The following is an 18,982-nucleotide window of genomic DNA, read 5'->3' on the forward strand; positions in this document are numbered from 1 at the left end:
GGAGGCGGAGGAGGAGGAGGCGGGAGGAGGAAGGCGGCGGCGGCGGCAGCTCTCGGGAGGAGCCTGGCCAGCGTGAGACAGCACATTCAGCCGGCGGCGGCGGTCCTGCGGCACGGCACGGCACGGCACAGCGCGGCACGGCACGGCACGGCACGGCACAGCGCGGCACGGCACGGCGCGGCACGGCACGGCACGGCACGGCACAGCGCCGCGGGCAGCGGAGCGTCCCTCCGCTTCCCCAGCGGCGGGGCTCGGTGAGCGCTGCGCGGCGCCCGCAGCCCCTCCGCATCTCCTGGGCGCCGGCCGAGGTGAGTGGGACGCCGTGCCGCAGCGGCCGGGCGAGCGGGGCTCCCCTGGGGGCCGGGCGGAGCGAGGGGCAGCTCCTGGGATGCGCAGCGGCCGCGGGGCCTCGGCGGGCCGGCCGGAGGCGCTGCCCGGGCACCCGGGCCGGGCTGGGTTAGCGGGCATCCCCCCGCGGCCCGGCAGGAGCCGGTCGGCCTTCGCCAGGGGTGAGCTTTTCCACCCCGATGGCTCTTCTCCTGGGAGGGAGCGGGCCGGGAGGGCTGCGGTGAGCCCCGCCGGCTGCCGCGGCACCTGCGGCGGTCCCTGGGGCTCCCCCGGCACCGGCCGCGGCACGTCCGGGGCTGCCGCGGGCTCCCGGGCTGGTGTCTCGGCGACCAGCAGCTTAAAGCAGAGCGGGGTGGGAAAAAGTTTCTCGTCTTTAATTCTTTGCACTGCGTGAGGAACGGCGGGTTTGCTGCAGCCCGCGACGTCAGCAGACAGATCTTTTTCCCTTCCTAAGGTAATTCCCTAAAAGGGTGAGAGAAGGATAGAATGAATGAGAGGCCTTTTCCACTAATAGTCCATTGAAATACATTTTCAAAAGGATGTTGGTTACATTGCTCTGGGAATCCCTCTGGGTCAGCAGAGAGCATAAGGCCCCTCGGTATTTCCTAATCAAAGCTCTTCTTTTACTGACCAGAACAAAGTATCTTTTTCTGTAAATATCGGCATTGACAGAAAGAACAAATTTCAACTATAACAAATTCATTGTAAATACATATGAAACGAGGATTTGCAGCAGACTAAGCAATCTAACCTGCTATTACAGGGGGGATGCGATGGGAAGACCTGACATGAAGTTGGCACGTGGCTTTGGCACTTGCACCTGGTAGTTTATCCTGACACACGGGCTTTTGTCAGCTCTGTTCTTCGGAGTGAGAACATTAAATTACCTTTGAAGCGGCTCTAAATATTGTGAAGCACAGTGCTGCAAAACCTGTTTCAGAATGGAAATCCAAATCTATCTAGAGCTATCTCCTGATAGGTGGTATTATCATAGCCACTGACAAATTTGATTCCTGTTACTACCGGTATGCTTTGTTGAAGTGCTTAATTTTTTCTTGCTAAGTTAATGGAAAGAAGTTATACATTTTCCTTTCTGATTCTTTTAAGTTCCTCTTTTTAGTTTCTTTCCATTTGAGAGGACTTCTCTACTGATAGTGTCCCCATTTAATGGAGGTTGATAAAATTCCTTCTGTGATTTCTGTGTAGGATTTCTTAGCCAGCCCAACACAAACCTTGGGGCTGCACCCTGGTCTTTCTCCCTGGAAGTGCACACTCTGATAACCATCTTCTGCTTCATTTTGTTTTCCCAAAACCATCCATTTATAGCCCACAAAAATACAAAATGTGTTACCCCTTCTGTACCTTCTTCATTTGTACACAGACTGTCTTGAGGACTGACACTTGCTATCCTTTTCCTTCATGCGTGAAAGACTTCTGAGGGCCAGGTATGTGGAGGTCCAAGAGATTGTTTAGAGTTGGATTAGCCAGATTTCTCTTAGCTCTAAACACCTCTGCCTCAGTCTACCCAAAAAATGCATTACGTGCAGTGCTGCTTTATCCACAGTTTAAGGGAGGAATCTTTAAATGAGCAGCAATAAACCACCCTATGCATGCAGTGATTACTGAGAATTTGAAAACCTGGCTACTCAAATAGTAGTCAGGCAAATACTCTTTTGTACTCTGCAGACCTTAATTAAGAAGCTGACCTTGCAACTCTTTCTATGGGAGGAAGGACAGTGAGCTGCCCTCCTTTGTGATGCCTTTCTGTGGCTATTTTTTTCATTATTGAGATGCATTTGTTTTCCAGTTTGTGTTTTTCCAGCTTCAAGTTCCTGGTTCCTGTTATGTATCTCATAGATGAAAGCCTTGCTTTAGCAGCTGTCTTCCGTGTAGGTGCTCTAAATGATGTGGCAAGAACTTACATGCTTTATTTTCAAATAAATTTACAGATCAAGTTTCTTGGTCTCTTTTTCTTTTGTAAGACAGGTTTCAAGAATCATTTCTTGCTGTCATCAGTTTTTCAATCTGCAGGAAGAGAGAGGGGGAATACTAAATAGAGCTGGATGCAATGGGTTGCAGTAGAGGTCTCACCCTTGCAGGATACTGGACAATGAGGTGAAAGGGACCTGAAGAGAAAAAGATAAGGGATTGAAATAGAATAACATAAGGGTATAGAAAGGGATTGCTGTTTTTCAAAGCCTCACCTACTCCTGCTAATGATTCAGGTAATCATGTGGTATATTTCCACTCTTCAAAATTGACTTTTTACAGAAGTTTAATATGTGCTCATTGTCTCCCTCTATGACTGCTCAGGCTTAATTGACTGGTGTTATACCTCAGATGCCCCATTAAGCTCCTTTGGCATGGTTTGATCAACAACTCTTTCAGAGTCACTGATGCCTAGTGCCAAAACGAGCTGCTACTTGGAGGTCATGGTGGGATGTTAACAGAAAGATCCTTCCTGTCCTACCCATGGGCTTTAATTTTCAGGGAAATTAGAGGGAGCTAACACTGAAATCCTCACTGAGGTGCATAGGGAAGTTCATATCTGCAGGGGTATGGTCTCAGGCTTTCTGCAGCCATAGCCAGACATCATGACCTCCCTGTAATACTCATCTGATAGTTTCAAACTAGGTTTACAGTCCGAGTGTAAAAGGGACACTTCCCAGCAGGAATACTGATGGAGTGTGCTGGCAAATTGCCCTTAGCACAGATGCATCTTGTATTAGTAAAACTTTGCTTTTGCCAGTGCAGCTTATTGCAGCTCATCTGAGCAACACAAGTTACACAGGTGAATATGTGTTTATGTGTCCATAAGGGGGCTTACTTTCCAGGTGAGGGATGGTACGGCCTTCCACTCAGCTGACTGATGTATGCAGGCAGAAATGGTAACGCAGGAGTGATATGGCTCAAAACCAGAAAATGTGAAAAATCTGAAAAAAAGTATCTGAAAAGTTGCAGTGGCAGCCTGAGACCCTGGCTCAGTCTAAATCTCAAACACAATGCATGCCTTTTGCTACTTGCTAATTATCCATCTAAAACCATGCTAGCTCTTTTTAGTCAGGCATGACATTGGGAGCTGTTGTTCACTTGGCTACCTGCAAGCACTCAAAATAAGGCAGTGTACAGTATACATAAGCTTGCTTCCCCAATACTGTTCCTTTTAGGTGGCATCATCTTGCCAACTTTTCTGGGAAATAGCTACTTCCAGGCAGATGGTGGGAGCTGCAGGATGCTGGGCAGCAGACTGATGTGGGAGCTGCTAGACCTCATAGAAACAAGACACTTCTGATCATCAGAGCAAGCTATGGCATCCAGACTCCTTCTGACCTTAAAACTATAAACTATAACCCCTCTTTTTTTTTTTTTTCTTTTTTCTTTTCTTTTTTTTTTACTGTGCTTCTTCAGCACTTTCTGTTTTCCCTTTAGAGGCAAATCATTCTCATGAGCGTTCAGGAGTGCATTGCAGCAGTAGGAAGCATGGAACAAGAATGACAGTTCTGGAAGTGCTCTGCGAGCAGCACACCATGACTCCACACTGAAGTTTTAAGGGCAGAGGACTCAGCCCTATCACTGCTGCCAGTAATAGGAACTTCACTGAGAGGTGAACTTCACTGACTTCTCTGGTTGTGAATCTACCCTCTAGAGTGATGTCAGGAGCCAGCCGTGTACATTGTTTGAAAGACATGAGACATCTCCAAACTCCATTGAAGCAAATGGGAGTCTTTGCATTGACTTAATAGACTTTTGATGAAGTAATGAATTACTTCTGCTTTGATGTGTGTGCAGATACTTGTGTTACCTGAGGAATAATTGCTGCTCAGATGACTCTTGTGATTCTTGGCTGTTAATCGTAGGGTAAAAGTACATGTTACCCTATTTTCATATTTAGCACTGCTCCCATGTGTGTGGATCAGTTTGCCTGACCTGGAGGGACAGATTACATCAATCTCAGGAACAAACCACCCTGGAGCCCTTCTGGGCCAGTGCAGTTCTACCCTGTGTATTTCCCAGGTGCTCGCTAACTGTCCGTGCTTGGCCCTAGAGTAATTAATGAGTAATCTTTCAGAGGAAGAGGGCTCGTTTACTGCCACTTAGCAGAAAACAATTACAGAGGGAATCTTTTACAGACATAGCTTTTTGTTTCCAGTGATACCTTCTCCTCTTCACATTTCTCTTCCTTCTTGCTATCATTCTCTGACACTTAACCCTTTTGTCTCTTCCTCAATACTAGTATTAATGCCATGTTCCCTCCTTACTGTTCTTTCCTTTTGTCTTCTTTCCCTGAGACAGAACTAGTTCTAGGTTTTTTTTCTGTTTTCCCCTCCATCTGTGGTGTGATACAAGTAATTCCAAATTCTGTTCCTCAGTTAATAATTTTTCACTTCAGTCCATCTGAGATGTGGTGTATTTTGTGTTCAAAGAATGGGGAGGTATACAAAGATATAAAACTGCCTAGCATAATTAAATATAAATAGGTATAACAGAGGATATATTGTTTATCTATTTGAGTTATTATCTCCAACCCTTTTCTAATGCTTGATTCTAATAGTTTCAGGCTGAATTTGACAGAGAAAAAGCTATCCCCCGAACTATGCTGTGTTAATATTGAAAGTTAATCACTATAGATCCTAGACCACATGCAGGGAAAATACGGATCTCTCTTGCTTTAAACTGTTCAGCCCTTCCATTCTGTATCCGTTAACACAGGTCTTAGCTTTTAAAGTGCATAGACAGCAGTATTAAACCCCAGCTCTTCAAGGCATGCCGTTGTTTTGTGTTTTGCACAGTAGGCCATCACTGTTAGGATCAGAGTGGTTACCAGGTCACTTGGTAATTGGGGCAAAGACATTTCAAGTGATAGCTATTGTATTTTTTCAGAAATTAAAATATTTAACAAAACAGGGTCAATGGAAAAAACCCCAACAACTCAGACTTCCAACTAATATGGTGCCTTGTAATTAAACCTGTCTGTCCTGGTTTAAGGACTGTTCCACTGACTGAGCATTTAAAATAATTTCTTGTCTGATTCTCACAACACAAACAAGGTTGAGGGACTATATAAACTCACGTGACTTGCTTCATAATACACGTTTGTCTTCGCTTTAGTAATATAAAAGAATCACAGTTTTCATTATTCACAGTATTCAAAGTCAAATTACATCAGTTTTTTTTCAGCAGTTTGTTTCTGGTTACATTTTGAGCAGTTGCTGAACCAGAAGGTGGTTTGTATTATAATCCTGAAGGATTTCAGATCTCAGTTTGCCCCTAAAAGAATTCTTATTTTTTTGTCCTTCTCTAGCTCTGGCTGATCATAGAGCTTTGTTACACACTCACAGCACTTTGTTACAGACTGTCAACTTCTGCCAGTCTTCATTGCCTAGGAACACAAATTACTTCTGAAAAAAGCAGAGAAAAGGCAGTTTGTGTTATATATATATGGGTGTAAGATCTGTGGTGCATTAAGTAATGAATGGCATAAAAATCGATATACTTTTGGAACAAAACAAGAAATTTGACCTAAATCATATCCCCTAGTGTGCAGTTAGTTATTCATGTATGTAATCTGCTGCACTTGGCAGAGCCTGTGAATGTTGTATTCCTGCCTTTCACTATCTCCATATTAGTAATAATAATACAAGAAAAATTGTGCTGATGGGACAGGAGGGTATTGTACTGGAGACAAAAAAAAAACAGTGATGCCATTCTCTGTACTGAAAGAGCCTGTGGGAAAACCGTCCCATTATTTCCCACAATATTTTCCTTTACACTAAAAGTTGATTATAGCAGAAAGAACAAGAAAGCCTAATTTCTTAGCCTGTATGGGCCTCTTCAAATATATTAAAAGCACCCTGTGCGAATTCAGTGCTATCTTTGATAACGATAAATGATAGAACTTTAGTTTTTTTTCTTTTATGTTTAAAATATAGAACTTAGAAGGGGACAATACATTATATTCCCTGGAAGGAGCTAAGATGGAAAAAAAAAAAAAGATGTTGCAGCCTTGCTATTAATGTTCTCCATGCCTTTTTCATCAGCTCTTTCTTAATGTATGTAACACTTACTGGGCTTTATTGCTTAGCTACCAGGCACCGGAATGGGCTGCCCGTCGCGGTCCGAACCCGGTTTTGGGTCGAAGCTGCCTTATCTCAGGGCACAATCTCAGGGCCTCATCAGGATTTTCTGACACCAGTTATATATATTCAGGATAGCCTTTGAATTATTTCGGTGGGTGCATACCTGGCTGGGAGCCTGTTTGCTTCTGCCGGATATAGAATCGATTGATAAGCACACACACAGATTATGTGTTTAAAATACCACTTTACTGTAAAAGTTTTCAAAGTGTGTGTGTGGGCAAAAACTGGATATGTAAATGTACCTGGTCGGTAAGGAAAGAAAAAGAAAAAAAGGACTATTATAGTTCGGGGTAGAGAGAGCCCGAGGCCTTTCCCGTATAGGGTTGACGAGGTGCATGTAAGGGGCCAATGACACACCCGGGGGGAGAAGGTGTTAGAGGTGAAAGGTTTGGATGGTGATGTTGTGCTCACGTCCTCCTGGAGCCGGGGGTGAGGCGAGTTGTGGCAGCGGTGGCAGATCCAGCGCAGGTGGCACCAGCGGCAGGGACAGCAGGGGCTGCAGCAGCTGCTGCCTTCGTCCTTCTGGTGCCTCTGGCAGCCGAGCTGCCGTGTGCCTGGGCACACAGGGGACTGCTCGCTTTGAAGCCTGGGCATGGCACGGGTGGCAGGGCCACTCACTGCTATCGCCCTGCAGAGCTTTCTTCGGCGATCTCAGGAGCGCTGGAGAGGTGAGGAGTCTGACGCTGGTTTCCCCGCTGAACCCGGGTCTGGTGTCAAAGTCACGGCCTGTGGTGGTCTCAGCCAGGGCTGCTTTCAGCTCTGCTCCTTTTACTTGGTTTTCCTTCTCCGCTCTCTTTTGTCTTCTTTCCTTCTCTCTCTTCTGTGCCAGCAGCAGCAGCAATGGGCGCGGCAACGACCCACAGTGATCCTCGTTACCCGCATTCCTTGCTGTGCAGACTTAGGCTGCAGCTTCCAGGCCTACCTGCAGCTCGGGATGAAGTCCCGGCCGCGGCCCCAATCCCACAGTATTGCCAACGTTTTCTCCTTTATTTTTATTTTATTTTTTTTCTGTTAGGTCTCTTTTATTACTGTTAATTTCAGTGAGAGACATACTTTTTTGGAGGTGAGTTCTCCACACTGCCCAGGTCAGTGGTGGAGAAACCATCCCTGAAGGGATTAAAAAAACGTGTAAATATGGCACTTCAGGACATGCTGTAGTGGGCGTGGTGGGTGTTGTTGTGTTGTTGTTTGTTTGGTGGTTTGGTGGGTTTTTTTCTCCTGGGTGGACAGTTGGACTTGGTGATCTCAGAGGTCTTTTCCAACCCTAATGATTCTGTGATTCTGTGAATAAGAGCACAGGGAAGTAAAAAAGTTATGGACAGCCACATTGACATGAAGACATATGAGTCTTTTTAAACAAAATTATAATATAATGCAATATTACTGTTAGTCAATACAAGTATTGATTTTGAAGTCTTTAAATGAAGATCATGCCTCCTCAGTGTTCATTCAGTAGACTTTTAATTCAAATTCTTAAAGTTCATTTGCAAGTTCTTCCCAAGAAATTTTCTGATCTCTAAGTTCTGATTACATAAGTGTAATTAAAATCAGTGGCCTTCCATTTTTTGTATTATTTTTCTTAAAATTCTGCATGTATCTATAAAGCAGTAAGACTGCTGTGCTTTCTCTTATCACGCAATGTCCATTTTTAATAAAGGCCTAACTATACTACCCGCTTAGTCCTGGGTTCTCCTCAGTTCTCTCTTGTGATGTTGCAATAACTTGTAGACTTTTTAAACTATGTTTTCCTCTTAATTCTCAAGATTTTCTGTTGGAACCAATAAGCCCATACATTTTACAGTTTGATGTAACTGGAAGCCATTTCTGATCGCCTTGTGAACCACCAGTGGTCCCATATTTTGAGAACAACTAGTAAAAGTTGATTTATTTTCAAAAAATATCTGTAGTATTTGGTTCCTCATTTGAAGACAACAGGTGACATCTAACTGGTGTCCTGGTCTCAAATTCTGGAGCTGAGGTCCTGGCACAGTGAGTCACACACTAATGCTTACTTCTGGAGGAGTCCTGCAGTGCATTGCAGAGATGCAGTAGCCCCGTCATTGAGGCTGGGGACTTGTTTGCTTCTGCTCTCAGCCAGCCCCTTTGCTAAGTTTCTTCTCTGTGAAAGGCAGGGAACTTGACAGCTATGTGTATGTGAGGGAAGAAAGAGTTCATGTGCAGCCAGCCTTGCCTTAGTAGAAGGCTGTGCTTGAGGTGCAGAGTGTGCCCACAACCTGAACCTGGGATTCATACTTGAATTTCCCAAACTTGAAGTTCTTATGGTGCCTGGGAAGCTCAGATAAATCTAGACTGACAAAATGGGTGTAGAAACAGAAACCTAAACTGTGGTCCTCAGAAATCTCTGCTTGGCTGTCACCTAGATCCCAAAGCTCATGAAGACTCTGAAAATTTATTTTTTCGTCTTGGAGTTCTGCATCTGGATCTGTGCTTCTCTTTGAACTCCCAAACTTGGCAGCCTGGATGGCCGCTCTCTGTCTCTCTTCGGCTGCTTCATCTAGTTTGTGTTTATTTCACCAGCCCTCCATCAGACTGTGCTCGATGCAGAGCTACAGCTAACAGCATGTTCTCCCTCTTCTGGTACACCCCAGTTTTATGGGGATGCACCTAAAGTAATTTTCACCTTTGCTTAAAGGGATTTTTGCCTTCATCTGTGCTCTAATCGGCAAGCTGTTCTGCAGTAGGCTCCCTCCCAGTCTTTCCCACTGATGCAACTCCACAGAAATCTAAAGCATTAAAGGTGCTTTGAGCCCTACAAAGCATGTGGGAAAAGAGAAAGGACTCTTCAGCACCTTGCTTCAAGCATTCAGCAAGAAAGAGGCGTCTCCAGATACTAAATACAGCATTGTATTTTAAATTAAACAGTCATTGCATATAATATAAACTAACCCTGTAACAAAGACTAGAACCTAGGGGCCTCAGTTAGGGACTATATTTGCTCACTTGCATCTGCTTCTTCTGGTCCTGTGAATCTTTGCAGAAAATAAATTAACAGAAAATACCTTCAATGGTTAAGAATGCAATCTCCATTCTTCTAGTCTTCCTCACCCATTAGCCAACAGGTACCCGAGGAAGGTGGGTTTCAGTCCCTCAAGACAAAAAAAATCCAAAACCAAATCAAAATGCAAACAAACCCAAAAAATATGTTTCTCTGATTTGAGTGCAATACTTTTAGCCACAGATAAGTGGAGGACACACACTTCTTGGTTCTCAGTCTTCTCCCATGTTCAAATTCTTTGCAGTTCTTTCTGTGCCCCTTGAATTATGCTGCTAGACATCTGCATTTATCATCTTGCCATTTTATCTTAGCATATCTTTTTCCACTTAGGTGGATCAGCAGGGCTGACTGGCCAAGGCTAGCTCATTCTTACTGCTTTGTTAGCACAGCCGAAGCAGCCCTGGGAAGTACGTAAGGGACTGTAGTGTTGATTCTTCCACTTTGCCTCCTTAAAAAATATGATAACTCACATGACATACTCTGCATAATTCTTATATCCAGGTCTCTTTCCTGCTTTCTGAATCTTCAGGTGTACTGACTTTAGAGATGAAATCAGTATGTAATATTTTTAGCCTAATTACATCCTTCTTTCCAAACATCACCTGCAAAGCAAACATATTTTTGTTTTAAGAAAGAAATGATAACTGGATGAGTCTTCTAGACACACCTGTGTGCCAGCAGCATAGCTTGTTCTTTGATGTCTGCCTGGCAGTTGTCGTAACTGGGTTAAGAAGCAGACGCTAGAGCATGCATTTTTCATGTTTGAGTAAATGGCTTTAAGTATCAGTTTGCTGGCCACATACCACTCAGGTTATCTTGGGAGGAGGGTAGGAAAATCAGAGGGGTCACTTTTAACCCCTTGAGGAGTGGAAGTACATGTTTTAATGTCCGAAATATTTGCAGGATGGAGAAAATTAGTTGTTCCACTTATGGAGAGACTAGCAGACATCTTGAAATTAAATCCTATGTTAGGTCATAGTAAGTAATTAAATTTGTATCAGATATCATTGAAATCCAAGCATTATAGAAGAAGTACATACAAAATAAATTGAAATCAGAAACATGAAATACAGGGTGGGGTTTTTTTGGTCTAGGTAAGTGACCTGCAGCCTGAGGATTACATTCAGTTCTCTTTCACATTATCTATCTTAAAATCTTAGAAATTTTTAGCTTGCATTTGGTTCTCTTTGAATGTCAGAAAACTTTTTTAAACTATCCTGTGAGGTCCTGAAGTTTTTCTCTGAAGCAAGCCAGGAAATTCACAGAAGATAATGCTACTAATAAGACCAGTTGATGTGTGGGGAACACAGAGTCCCAAAGATTCAAAGTCATGTCAAGTCCATTCCCAGCCATATTCAGAGGCACGTGTGGAAACCTGCATTTTACTGCAGCCAACCAGTAAAAGATAACAGAAACAGAAGCTGATAAAGAGGGAACTGACCAAGAATACCTAGAGATCTTGTATTCCACAAGATCAAAATGTTGTCAGGTATGCAGTTTAATAATGTTTTGGTAAAAACTTTCACTTCTTGTAACTAGGGCATGATTGCTGTGTCAGATCCTGAGCAGATATAAATCATAACTCGCATCATTTAGGACCGTCTTGCAGCACCACACCTGATATCACTGTGCAGTTCCAACTGTGCTTGTTAATGCTTGTTGAGGAAAAATCTAAGACACTTTAAAAGATCTATTTTTCACTCGGTTTTTCTTAGAAGTGATCACAGTCAGTTCTGTAAAACTCAAAATAAAGGTAGGATTTTTTTTGGTGGGAGATGAGCAGCAGCTGTGCTAGAATGACCTGATAAGTATGTAGTATTTAAATTAATTCTAATCCTGGCTGGAGTGTTGTGTGTTATGTACCTCCAGCGAGTTGTTGCTAGCAGCTTGTTCTGTTCAACCTTGATGGCTCTTCCGTGGAACTGTGATGTTGGAATTGAAAAGGTCGTGGTAAATTTAAGAGGCTAAGGGGGTGTGAGAGAATGGGATGACAAGAAGGTGATGCTCCATTGACACTATGCCTGGTGTTGGAAGAATGGGCAACAGTAGAGCTTTGCTCATATGCTGCTTTGTAGGGACTCTGTAATTCTGCTGTAACTGAGTTAATTTTGTAGAAGGGCCATTATGGAAGAACAAAAGTGAAAAGATTAAACGGTAATAGATTGTAAGGGATGTATAACTGAACAGTTGTGGGTACAAATCTCACACCCTGTCAGCCTCAGAATAAATAGGCTAGAGATGCACTGACCTGTTGCATAGCAACCAGGAGGAAGCACAGAACCAAATCTCTGTGTGCTGTAAACCTTTACAGAACACAGTACAAGACCCGTGCCCATCTGCTAGAAATGTTCAGAAGCTAAAGGATAAAAATGGTACGTTGCCTGAAATCTTAACACTTAACAACCATATTTATTTATAGATAAATACACAGATGCAGTGTAAAAAGCCTGACTGTTTTGCCTCAAGGTTATGTAGAAAAAATACTTAGTCTCTCCAATTTTACTTAGTGTTTCCTTGAATTCATCACACAGGAAATTCCTTAAAATACTGCAAATGCTAAATTTCTGCAGCTGCAAATATTTGTCCTTTGTAATCTTGTAAACATTGATACACCTGCTTAGCAAGAGTATTTATCTTATTCAACCAAAGTCAAGTACAAATTCTGATTCATAATGAAAAGAGCTACTGATACATTTACTTGAAAATTGCTGTCAAGAAGATGAGTCTAGCCCCTCTTGCCCACTTGAATTATGTTTCAAACATTCTTTTCAAGTGAATACCATAGATTAGAATCCATGTGTGCTAGGGTAAGAGCACCCTCTGTTTTCTTGCAGACCAAAGATGTTTATCTGCTTCATAAAATTTCACACTTAGGATGCACACTTTTCACTTGTAAAAGCCATAGGTATTGCCTCTGGGAATTTTTTTGGTTGTAAAAATATATAATATCCCTAACTGTATCAAATGTGTTAGTTTGTACAAAATAGAGACAAATATGGTGCATAATAGGATCTTTTTTTCCAGTAGAAAATTCCGTATGTAATGGTTTCAGTAGTAGCAGTACTCCCACTCTATAAACCCATTCTTTAAAACAAAAATCACTGAGTAACTTAATTTGTTGTGCAACTGCCTTTCCTTTCAAACTACAGACAGCTTGTAGTTTTATACTCGAGTATCTGGTTTATTATGAAGGCATATAAATAATACATGTACAGCATCTACAAGTACTAGATGCTGCCTATTTATTTTAGAAAAGCATACTCATGAATCAATTACTTATAATTAGTTATATAGAATGACTAGTGCCATATGTAGTGGTATTTAATGAACCCCTTTGGTAATTGCAATGGAGATTATAATGAAAAGGACAACATAGTAAGTCATAAACGAGGAATTTGAGGATCATGAAGTGGTGAATATAATTCTACTCTAGTGCAGTCTTCTGAATGAACAGCATGTAAAAATCCCTCGAACACCAAAAAGCAGTTAAATCTGTAGGCTGCCTTATCTCCTACCAGTTTTGAAAACTTAGGTTTCTTTTTAGTAAGCTTGGTGTTGGCATGTAGACAAGATGCTATTCTAGGAGACAGAAAGAACAAACTTTCAGAGAAAGGAGATGTTTTATCTTATTTTCCTGCTTATAAAAAGTGTGCACTGTCATACTTTATATTTTATTCACTGTATGCGGGGCAGTTCATGCTTATTTTTTCTTATTGAAACATAGAATCATTTGGTTGGAAAAGATCATTAAGATCATGGAGTCTGACCATTGACATAATTCTTTTGAGTCTGGTGCTAAACCATGTTCCTAAGCAGCATGTCTACCATCTTTAAACACCTCCAGGGATTGTGATTCAACCCCCTACTTGGGCAGGTTGTTCCAGTGTTTGATAGCCCTTTCAGTGAAGAAGTTTCTTGTAATATCCAATCTAAACCTTTCCTAGCTCAATTTAAGGCTTTTTCCTCTTGTCCTACCACTTGTTACCAGGGAGAAGAGACCGGCCACCACGTCTCTCCAGCCTCCTTTCAGGTGGTTGTCGGGAGCTGTGAGGCTGGAGAAGATCAGGTCATACTCTGTCATTCTGGGCTGTCATTCTGCACCACAGAGAATGTTCACAGTAAATCTTTTTTAGTGTCTGCCATTATCTCTTTTGGTGTGACATGCCTTTTGGCACTCAGATGGGCAAGTATTACAAATTTGTTCCCAGTAATGAATACAGTGTTAACTCCACAGTTAATGTCAAGTGGATTGACGAGTACCCTTGCCTTATTGCTTACTGCTGACTTGCTGACAACTGAGAAAGCTGGTTACATACCCTTGGTGTTCAGTTTGTGCTAAAATTCTAAATAGCCAGTTTGAAGGCTGGGGTAAGGTGTTTGGGGGGCTAAGGCATGATTGTAACATATGCAGGATGAAAGTAACTTGAGATTAATTTATTTATGTAACTCGCCTCTAGCAACATTCTTTGAAGGAAATTTAACACATCATCTTTATTGTGTGTTTTGTTAAAAGTAGGGCAATGTTGTAATAGGATTTGATCACCCTGACTGGAGAATTGTAAAGAAGGGGCCAGGCACTAAACCATTGGTCCTGAAATCAGGGGGAAAGCTGGTTGGCTTCCTTGGTATTAAGGAAATTAAGGAAGGTATTTTAGAAAGCCATTCACTGATATCTGACAAACAGCTTGAAAGGGATGCCAAACCCTCTGGGTTTCTATCATGAGCCTTAAAACACATTTGCATATTTTTTGCATAGAAACAGGGGCTCGCACTCTGTTGCCAAACTGCAGAACTAAAAGGATGCAAAACCTATTTAGTCTAAAGGGCTCTAAGGGGAGACTTCATAATCAGAATTCAAATGTGTGCAACAGATTAGGAAAATGACTTCAAATGGGATTTCAGTGACCCACAGATCCTGAGCAGATTGGTAGGCAAAATACTACCTCCACTGCCATTAAAAAGCTTATTTTGTTCTCTGGGCATTTCTCATGCAAACAGTAGCTCACTGACATCAACTGATCACACAGATTCATCTTGTTTAAGGTGATACTGATTAGTTTTCTTGCTATCAAATGCAGTGTTTCTGGCAGTCTTGATTTCTCTTTCTCAAATTGAAAACAATATTATCATGCATAGGACTGGAGTGATGGAGAAACAAAGAAATTATGGTCCTCCACATACAGCCAGTGTACTCAGTGGTTTGGTTTCTTAGGAGTTTAATGTCTTTCCTAGATAAACCATTTACTGTCAGTTGTTGTGGATTGAACTGGGAGTCCCTGGGCCTTGAAAGGGCTGCAGGGAACCTCGCCGAGGTGGGCAGCTCTTCTAAAGTAAGTGCAGAATCTGTGATGGTGTGAGCTAGGCTGGTGTAACTCTTGCTGGTGGGCTCCAGCTGGGAGTTTAACTGGGAAGTGTGTGCATCCATGGTGTGATACACGCACAGATACAGGTGTGCTGGTCCCTTTGGCATCCTTCTTTTGCTCTGCCATTTTAATCAAACGGTTTCCTCTGATGATTCCACATTTTATTATTTTCTTTCATTAATGCAAAATACTTGCAAAGACAACAAAGCATTTGGGCACAAGGTTGCATTTAATGGGCAGGCAACATTTTGTTGGCAGTATCTTCCATATCGTGGGCTAACTCTGCTTTTATCATTTTGAGGAGGAAGCTGATGACAGCAGAGGAGGTTGTGATCGATGAAGGTGCCTTATAATTTTTAGCATATAGATTTACTCTCCAGCCATCCATCCACCCAGGCATTAATATGGGTGGAGTTCTTGCTACTGTTAATGGAGAGTTGCTGTTTAAATTTCCCATGCATCAAGCAAACAATAGACTTCCTTTGTGTATACATGGCACTGCCATTGATCTGATTGATTCTGGGTTGCAGTGGTGGGTGTGGTCAGTGATGTGTGAATTAATAGGAAAAGCACAGTTAACTCTTTTCATGAATGTCTATATTAGTTAGGACTGTCTTTGAAGTAAAGAAAATCAGTACTGATATAGTGAGATGACAGCCTATAATGATGATAGAGGATAAATGTATTATCTGTGACTGAAGTTTTTGATTAGTGCAACACTGGTGGGATTTAAAAACTGTAGAAAAAGATTGGTATCCTGTGTTCTTTAGAGATCTGGCTCTGTTTCTATATAATGTGACTTTAGATCTCTTTACCCATCATTTTCAAGACTTGCATAACAACAGCAGTATGTTGAGAGAGATTGAAAACACAAAAAGTGGCTTCATATCACTGTTCTACAGAGAATTACATTTAAAACTAAATGGCAGGAGGGTCTGGCAGAGCTGCTGAAATTAAAACGGTGAAACAAATATCCTGCTTTCTACAATGCTGGTGTAGTTCAAGAGCCAGTGTTTCTGTAGAAATATATTTGTAGCAATTTTAGAAACAGTATTTTTTATATAATTGAGTCTTTTTTTCATTAAATAGGGAAAACATTTAATTCTGTTTTCACCTTGGTTTTCGTAATTTTGTTTCCAGCAGAGTCAAAATGTCTGACAAAAGTGATTTAAAAGCAGAACTTGAGCGCAAAAAACAGCGTTTGGCTCAGATAAGAGAAGAAAAGAAACGGAAGGAGGAAGAAAGGAAGAAGAAAGAGGTAAATATGCAGAAGCACCTGTGAGATAGCTCATGCCTGAAGAAGGAGCTTGCTGAGCTTTTGACATCTCAGTTTTTTAAAACCCAAAAGTGTCTGTCACATAGAATGGGATCCTCAAACCCACATAAATCTAACCTTAAGATCAAAATGCATATTTTTAGTCAAGAAAGTTGAGGTGAGGGAATTGCTTTTAAAACCAATGCGCTGTCAGATGACAACAATTTAGACAACATGATGTGTATGTGTGTGTAGAAAGAAAAATTGATTTGCCACAATGCTTTTTCCTGGGCTCTTTCAATGGAAAGGGAGTGGAGAGTGGGGAAAGACAGAAAGGGACTTACATTTTTTTCAAGCCATTACAATCTAAATATGTATTTTTGTACACTGAAGACTAGTTTGATTACTAGCTAAGGTAACAGATTTACAATTATTATTCTCCAGTAAAGTAAAACATAATTGCAATTGCATTTTCATCTTCTGGCATGGGTGCATCTTTCAGTTTCTGCTAAAGTTTGATTGACATATTAGTTTATTTGTCCTTGACAATGTGCATTAGGTTTTTCATTAAGGGATTTGTATTTCTTTTTATTCAGTCACTTAGTGGAATAGAGGTGAGAATTGACAGGGAGTGGATATTCATTTTCATGCAAAGTCAGAGAAGCATTAAGTGATTATGTTTCCTTTCCTTCAAATGTCAACACTTACCGTAGTGTAAAGCACCTGTTATCCTTTACTAATAACTGGTTTCCTTTTAAACTGACACTTTAATATTGTACATTAATTTCATGGAATTACTGTGGAAATGTGATGTGATCCAAGAAATCAGCATTCCTGTTTTGGCTGTCTTTTTCATCTTTTTTTCATTTTGGCCAGTCTTGTGCACTCTTAGCAGCACTCCCCTTTCCCCCCCAAGTCGTCTGTAAGCACAACTTTAAAAGTTAACATTTTCAGTGTTCATTACTAGCCTGTTAATGAATTTAGAGGGAAGGGAGCCAAGCTAATTGTTTGAGAAAGCTGTTAAATCCTTTCCTTTGTCCCCTGCCTCTGATTTTATGCCTTGTGGAGATCTTGTGGTGGTTGGAACTTTCCACTGGCCCTGATAGCCAGATCCAGCTCAGGACACCCAGCTCTACAGATTATGCCACGGTGCCTGACAGTGGTACCATAAATAGGATATACTGTTGTGCCCAGTGGCCTCCAGGAGTGAAGGCTAACATTAGCTTAGGTGCTTAGCCATGGACACCAGTGCAGAAGAGTTGTCTACAGCCCTGCATGCTATGAGATACTTCAGGCTTGCTTATGGGAATAGCTGAGCACAGGAGTATGCCTGTATTTTGTTGTTGTCTGTAAAAGCAATATTCTTCTGCATCCCGGCCATGTCCAAACTGGAGAATGTGGGGATGCTTCTGAACTTCAAGGTTTTCTGTTGTGCCTGCACTAATATAAACCCCAGGCTGAGGCACTCAGTGTCCCACACTCTGGTTTAGGCAGAAGGAAAACCTCCCTGTGTGGAGGTTAAATTTAGTCAATTTAGAAGCAACCTTACAATCCAAAGTGTAGAGGCAGATGGTGCCATTCTCTGTAAGAGCTATGCTGGGTATTTAAGATGTGATAAAATCATAGACACCACCATGTGTATTTTGTTCTACTTGCATTACTGGTTATTGCACTAGACTATAAAGTGGAACATGGGTTCAATTTCCTCGTCTGCTTGGGAGGGGTCTTGTGGATCATTAGTTTTGGGTGTCAGTGCCTAGGGATGCCAAAATTCTATTTTAGACACATTAGTCTTTCCCTTTGCTCCTGTTTGATGTTGACGTTTATGAGAAGGTATTTTTATTGCCAACAATTGCTTCGGGCCAAATGCAGGCCCTTAAGCTACATCCCTGAAGTCCAATGGAATTTTTATTTTTTGATCCTTGAATACGTAGGAAGGGCCACTTTTATTCTGGGTAATGATATCTGTTATTCTGTTGTCAGCTTTTACATTAGTTGAATAATTGCATCTGATGAGTGAGAGACAAGAAGTCCATCAGTGTACTGTAAAAATCCTTGCAAATATACTTGCAAAGATCAGTTTTCCCAGGCATTCAGGGAAAAATATTTTTACTGGTAACTAGAGTATAAAAGGTCTCAGGTATAAATTATCTAAATGTATCTAAGTGAATGTCAAAGTTTGCCTAAGCAGTGGTGCATAGAAATATTTTCCGAACACTGAATTGCTACAGCCGATTATATGTGGATGAAACTTCTCTATTTTGTTTTGTTTTAACTCAGGCTGATCTACAGCAGAAGAAGGAGCCAACTCAGGAAGATTCTGACCTAGACCGCAAAAGAAGAGAGACAGAAGCTTTGTTACAGAGCATTGGTATTTCCCCAGAACCACCTCTAGGTATTTAAGAGAAGCACACTGTAAAGCATTCAGCTCTGCCACAATGAATGCATTCTTTCTATTAAAGCATGCTTGGCTTTTTTGATTTGTGGCTGTATTAGTGAAGTGAACTCTTCTGTTTGGATGCCTGCCATACCATTTGCATATACCAGCTCATGGCATTTTGAGTACTTGTCATTGCCAAAAACATCTGTTTCATTTCTTCAAGAAATTTTTGTGAATGTAATGCAGGTTGGTTTTGCATAACAGCAGTGATTTCTTTTCTGATGGACTGTTTTGTCGTCTCTCACATCTATCTGATGACCCACAGAATAATATAAATGCTGTATTTCATTAACCCCAAGTTTTGTTTCAAAAATTCAGATTAAGCATTTGCTCAGGAAGGAGGAGTATAGTCATGTGAGAACTCCCATTGATTTTATTTTGCAATCGAGTGAAACTGGAGAGGAGAAATAAAAAGACAAACCA

General features: G+C 41.7%; 1 protein-coding gene across 7 annotated transcripts in view; it reads left to right on the top strand.

Moving 5' to 3' along the window:
• The first annotated feature begins 231 nt into the window (after positions 1-231).
• Positions 232-18,982, top strand: part of DYNC1I1 (dynein cytoplasmic 1 intermediate chain 1) — a 189,215-nt gene continuing 170,464 nt past the window's right edge. For 4 of the 7 annotated variants that reach the window (XM_051610895.1, XM_051610898.1, XM_051610900.1 and 1 more), the window contains exons 1-3: positions 232-308; positions 16,005-16,122; positions 18,400-18,514. In XM_051610895.1, the coding sequence (XP_051466855.1) occupies positions 16,015-16,122; positions 18,400-18,514 (223 nt within the window). In that variant the 5' untranslated portion in view covers positions 232-308; positions 16,005-16,014. The remainder of the gene's footprint in view (positions 309-16,004; positions 16,123-18,399; positions 18,515-18,982) is intronic. The other 3 variants (XM_051610897.1, XM_051610899.1, XM_051610896.1) reach the window with 2 other exon arrangements.

Source organism: Apus apus, chromosome 2 (assembly GCF_020740795.1).
Source record: "Apus apus isolate bApuApu2 chromosome 2, bApuApu2.pri.cur, whole genome shotgun sequence".
In the NCBI taxonomy this organism is placed as follows: Eukaryota; Metazoa; Chordata; class Aves; order Apodiformes; family Apodidae; genus Apus; species Apus apus.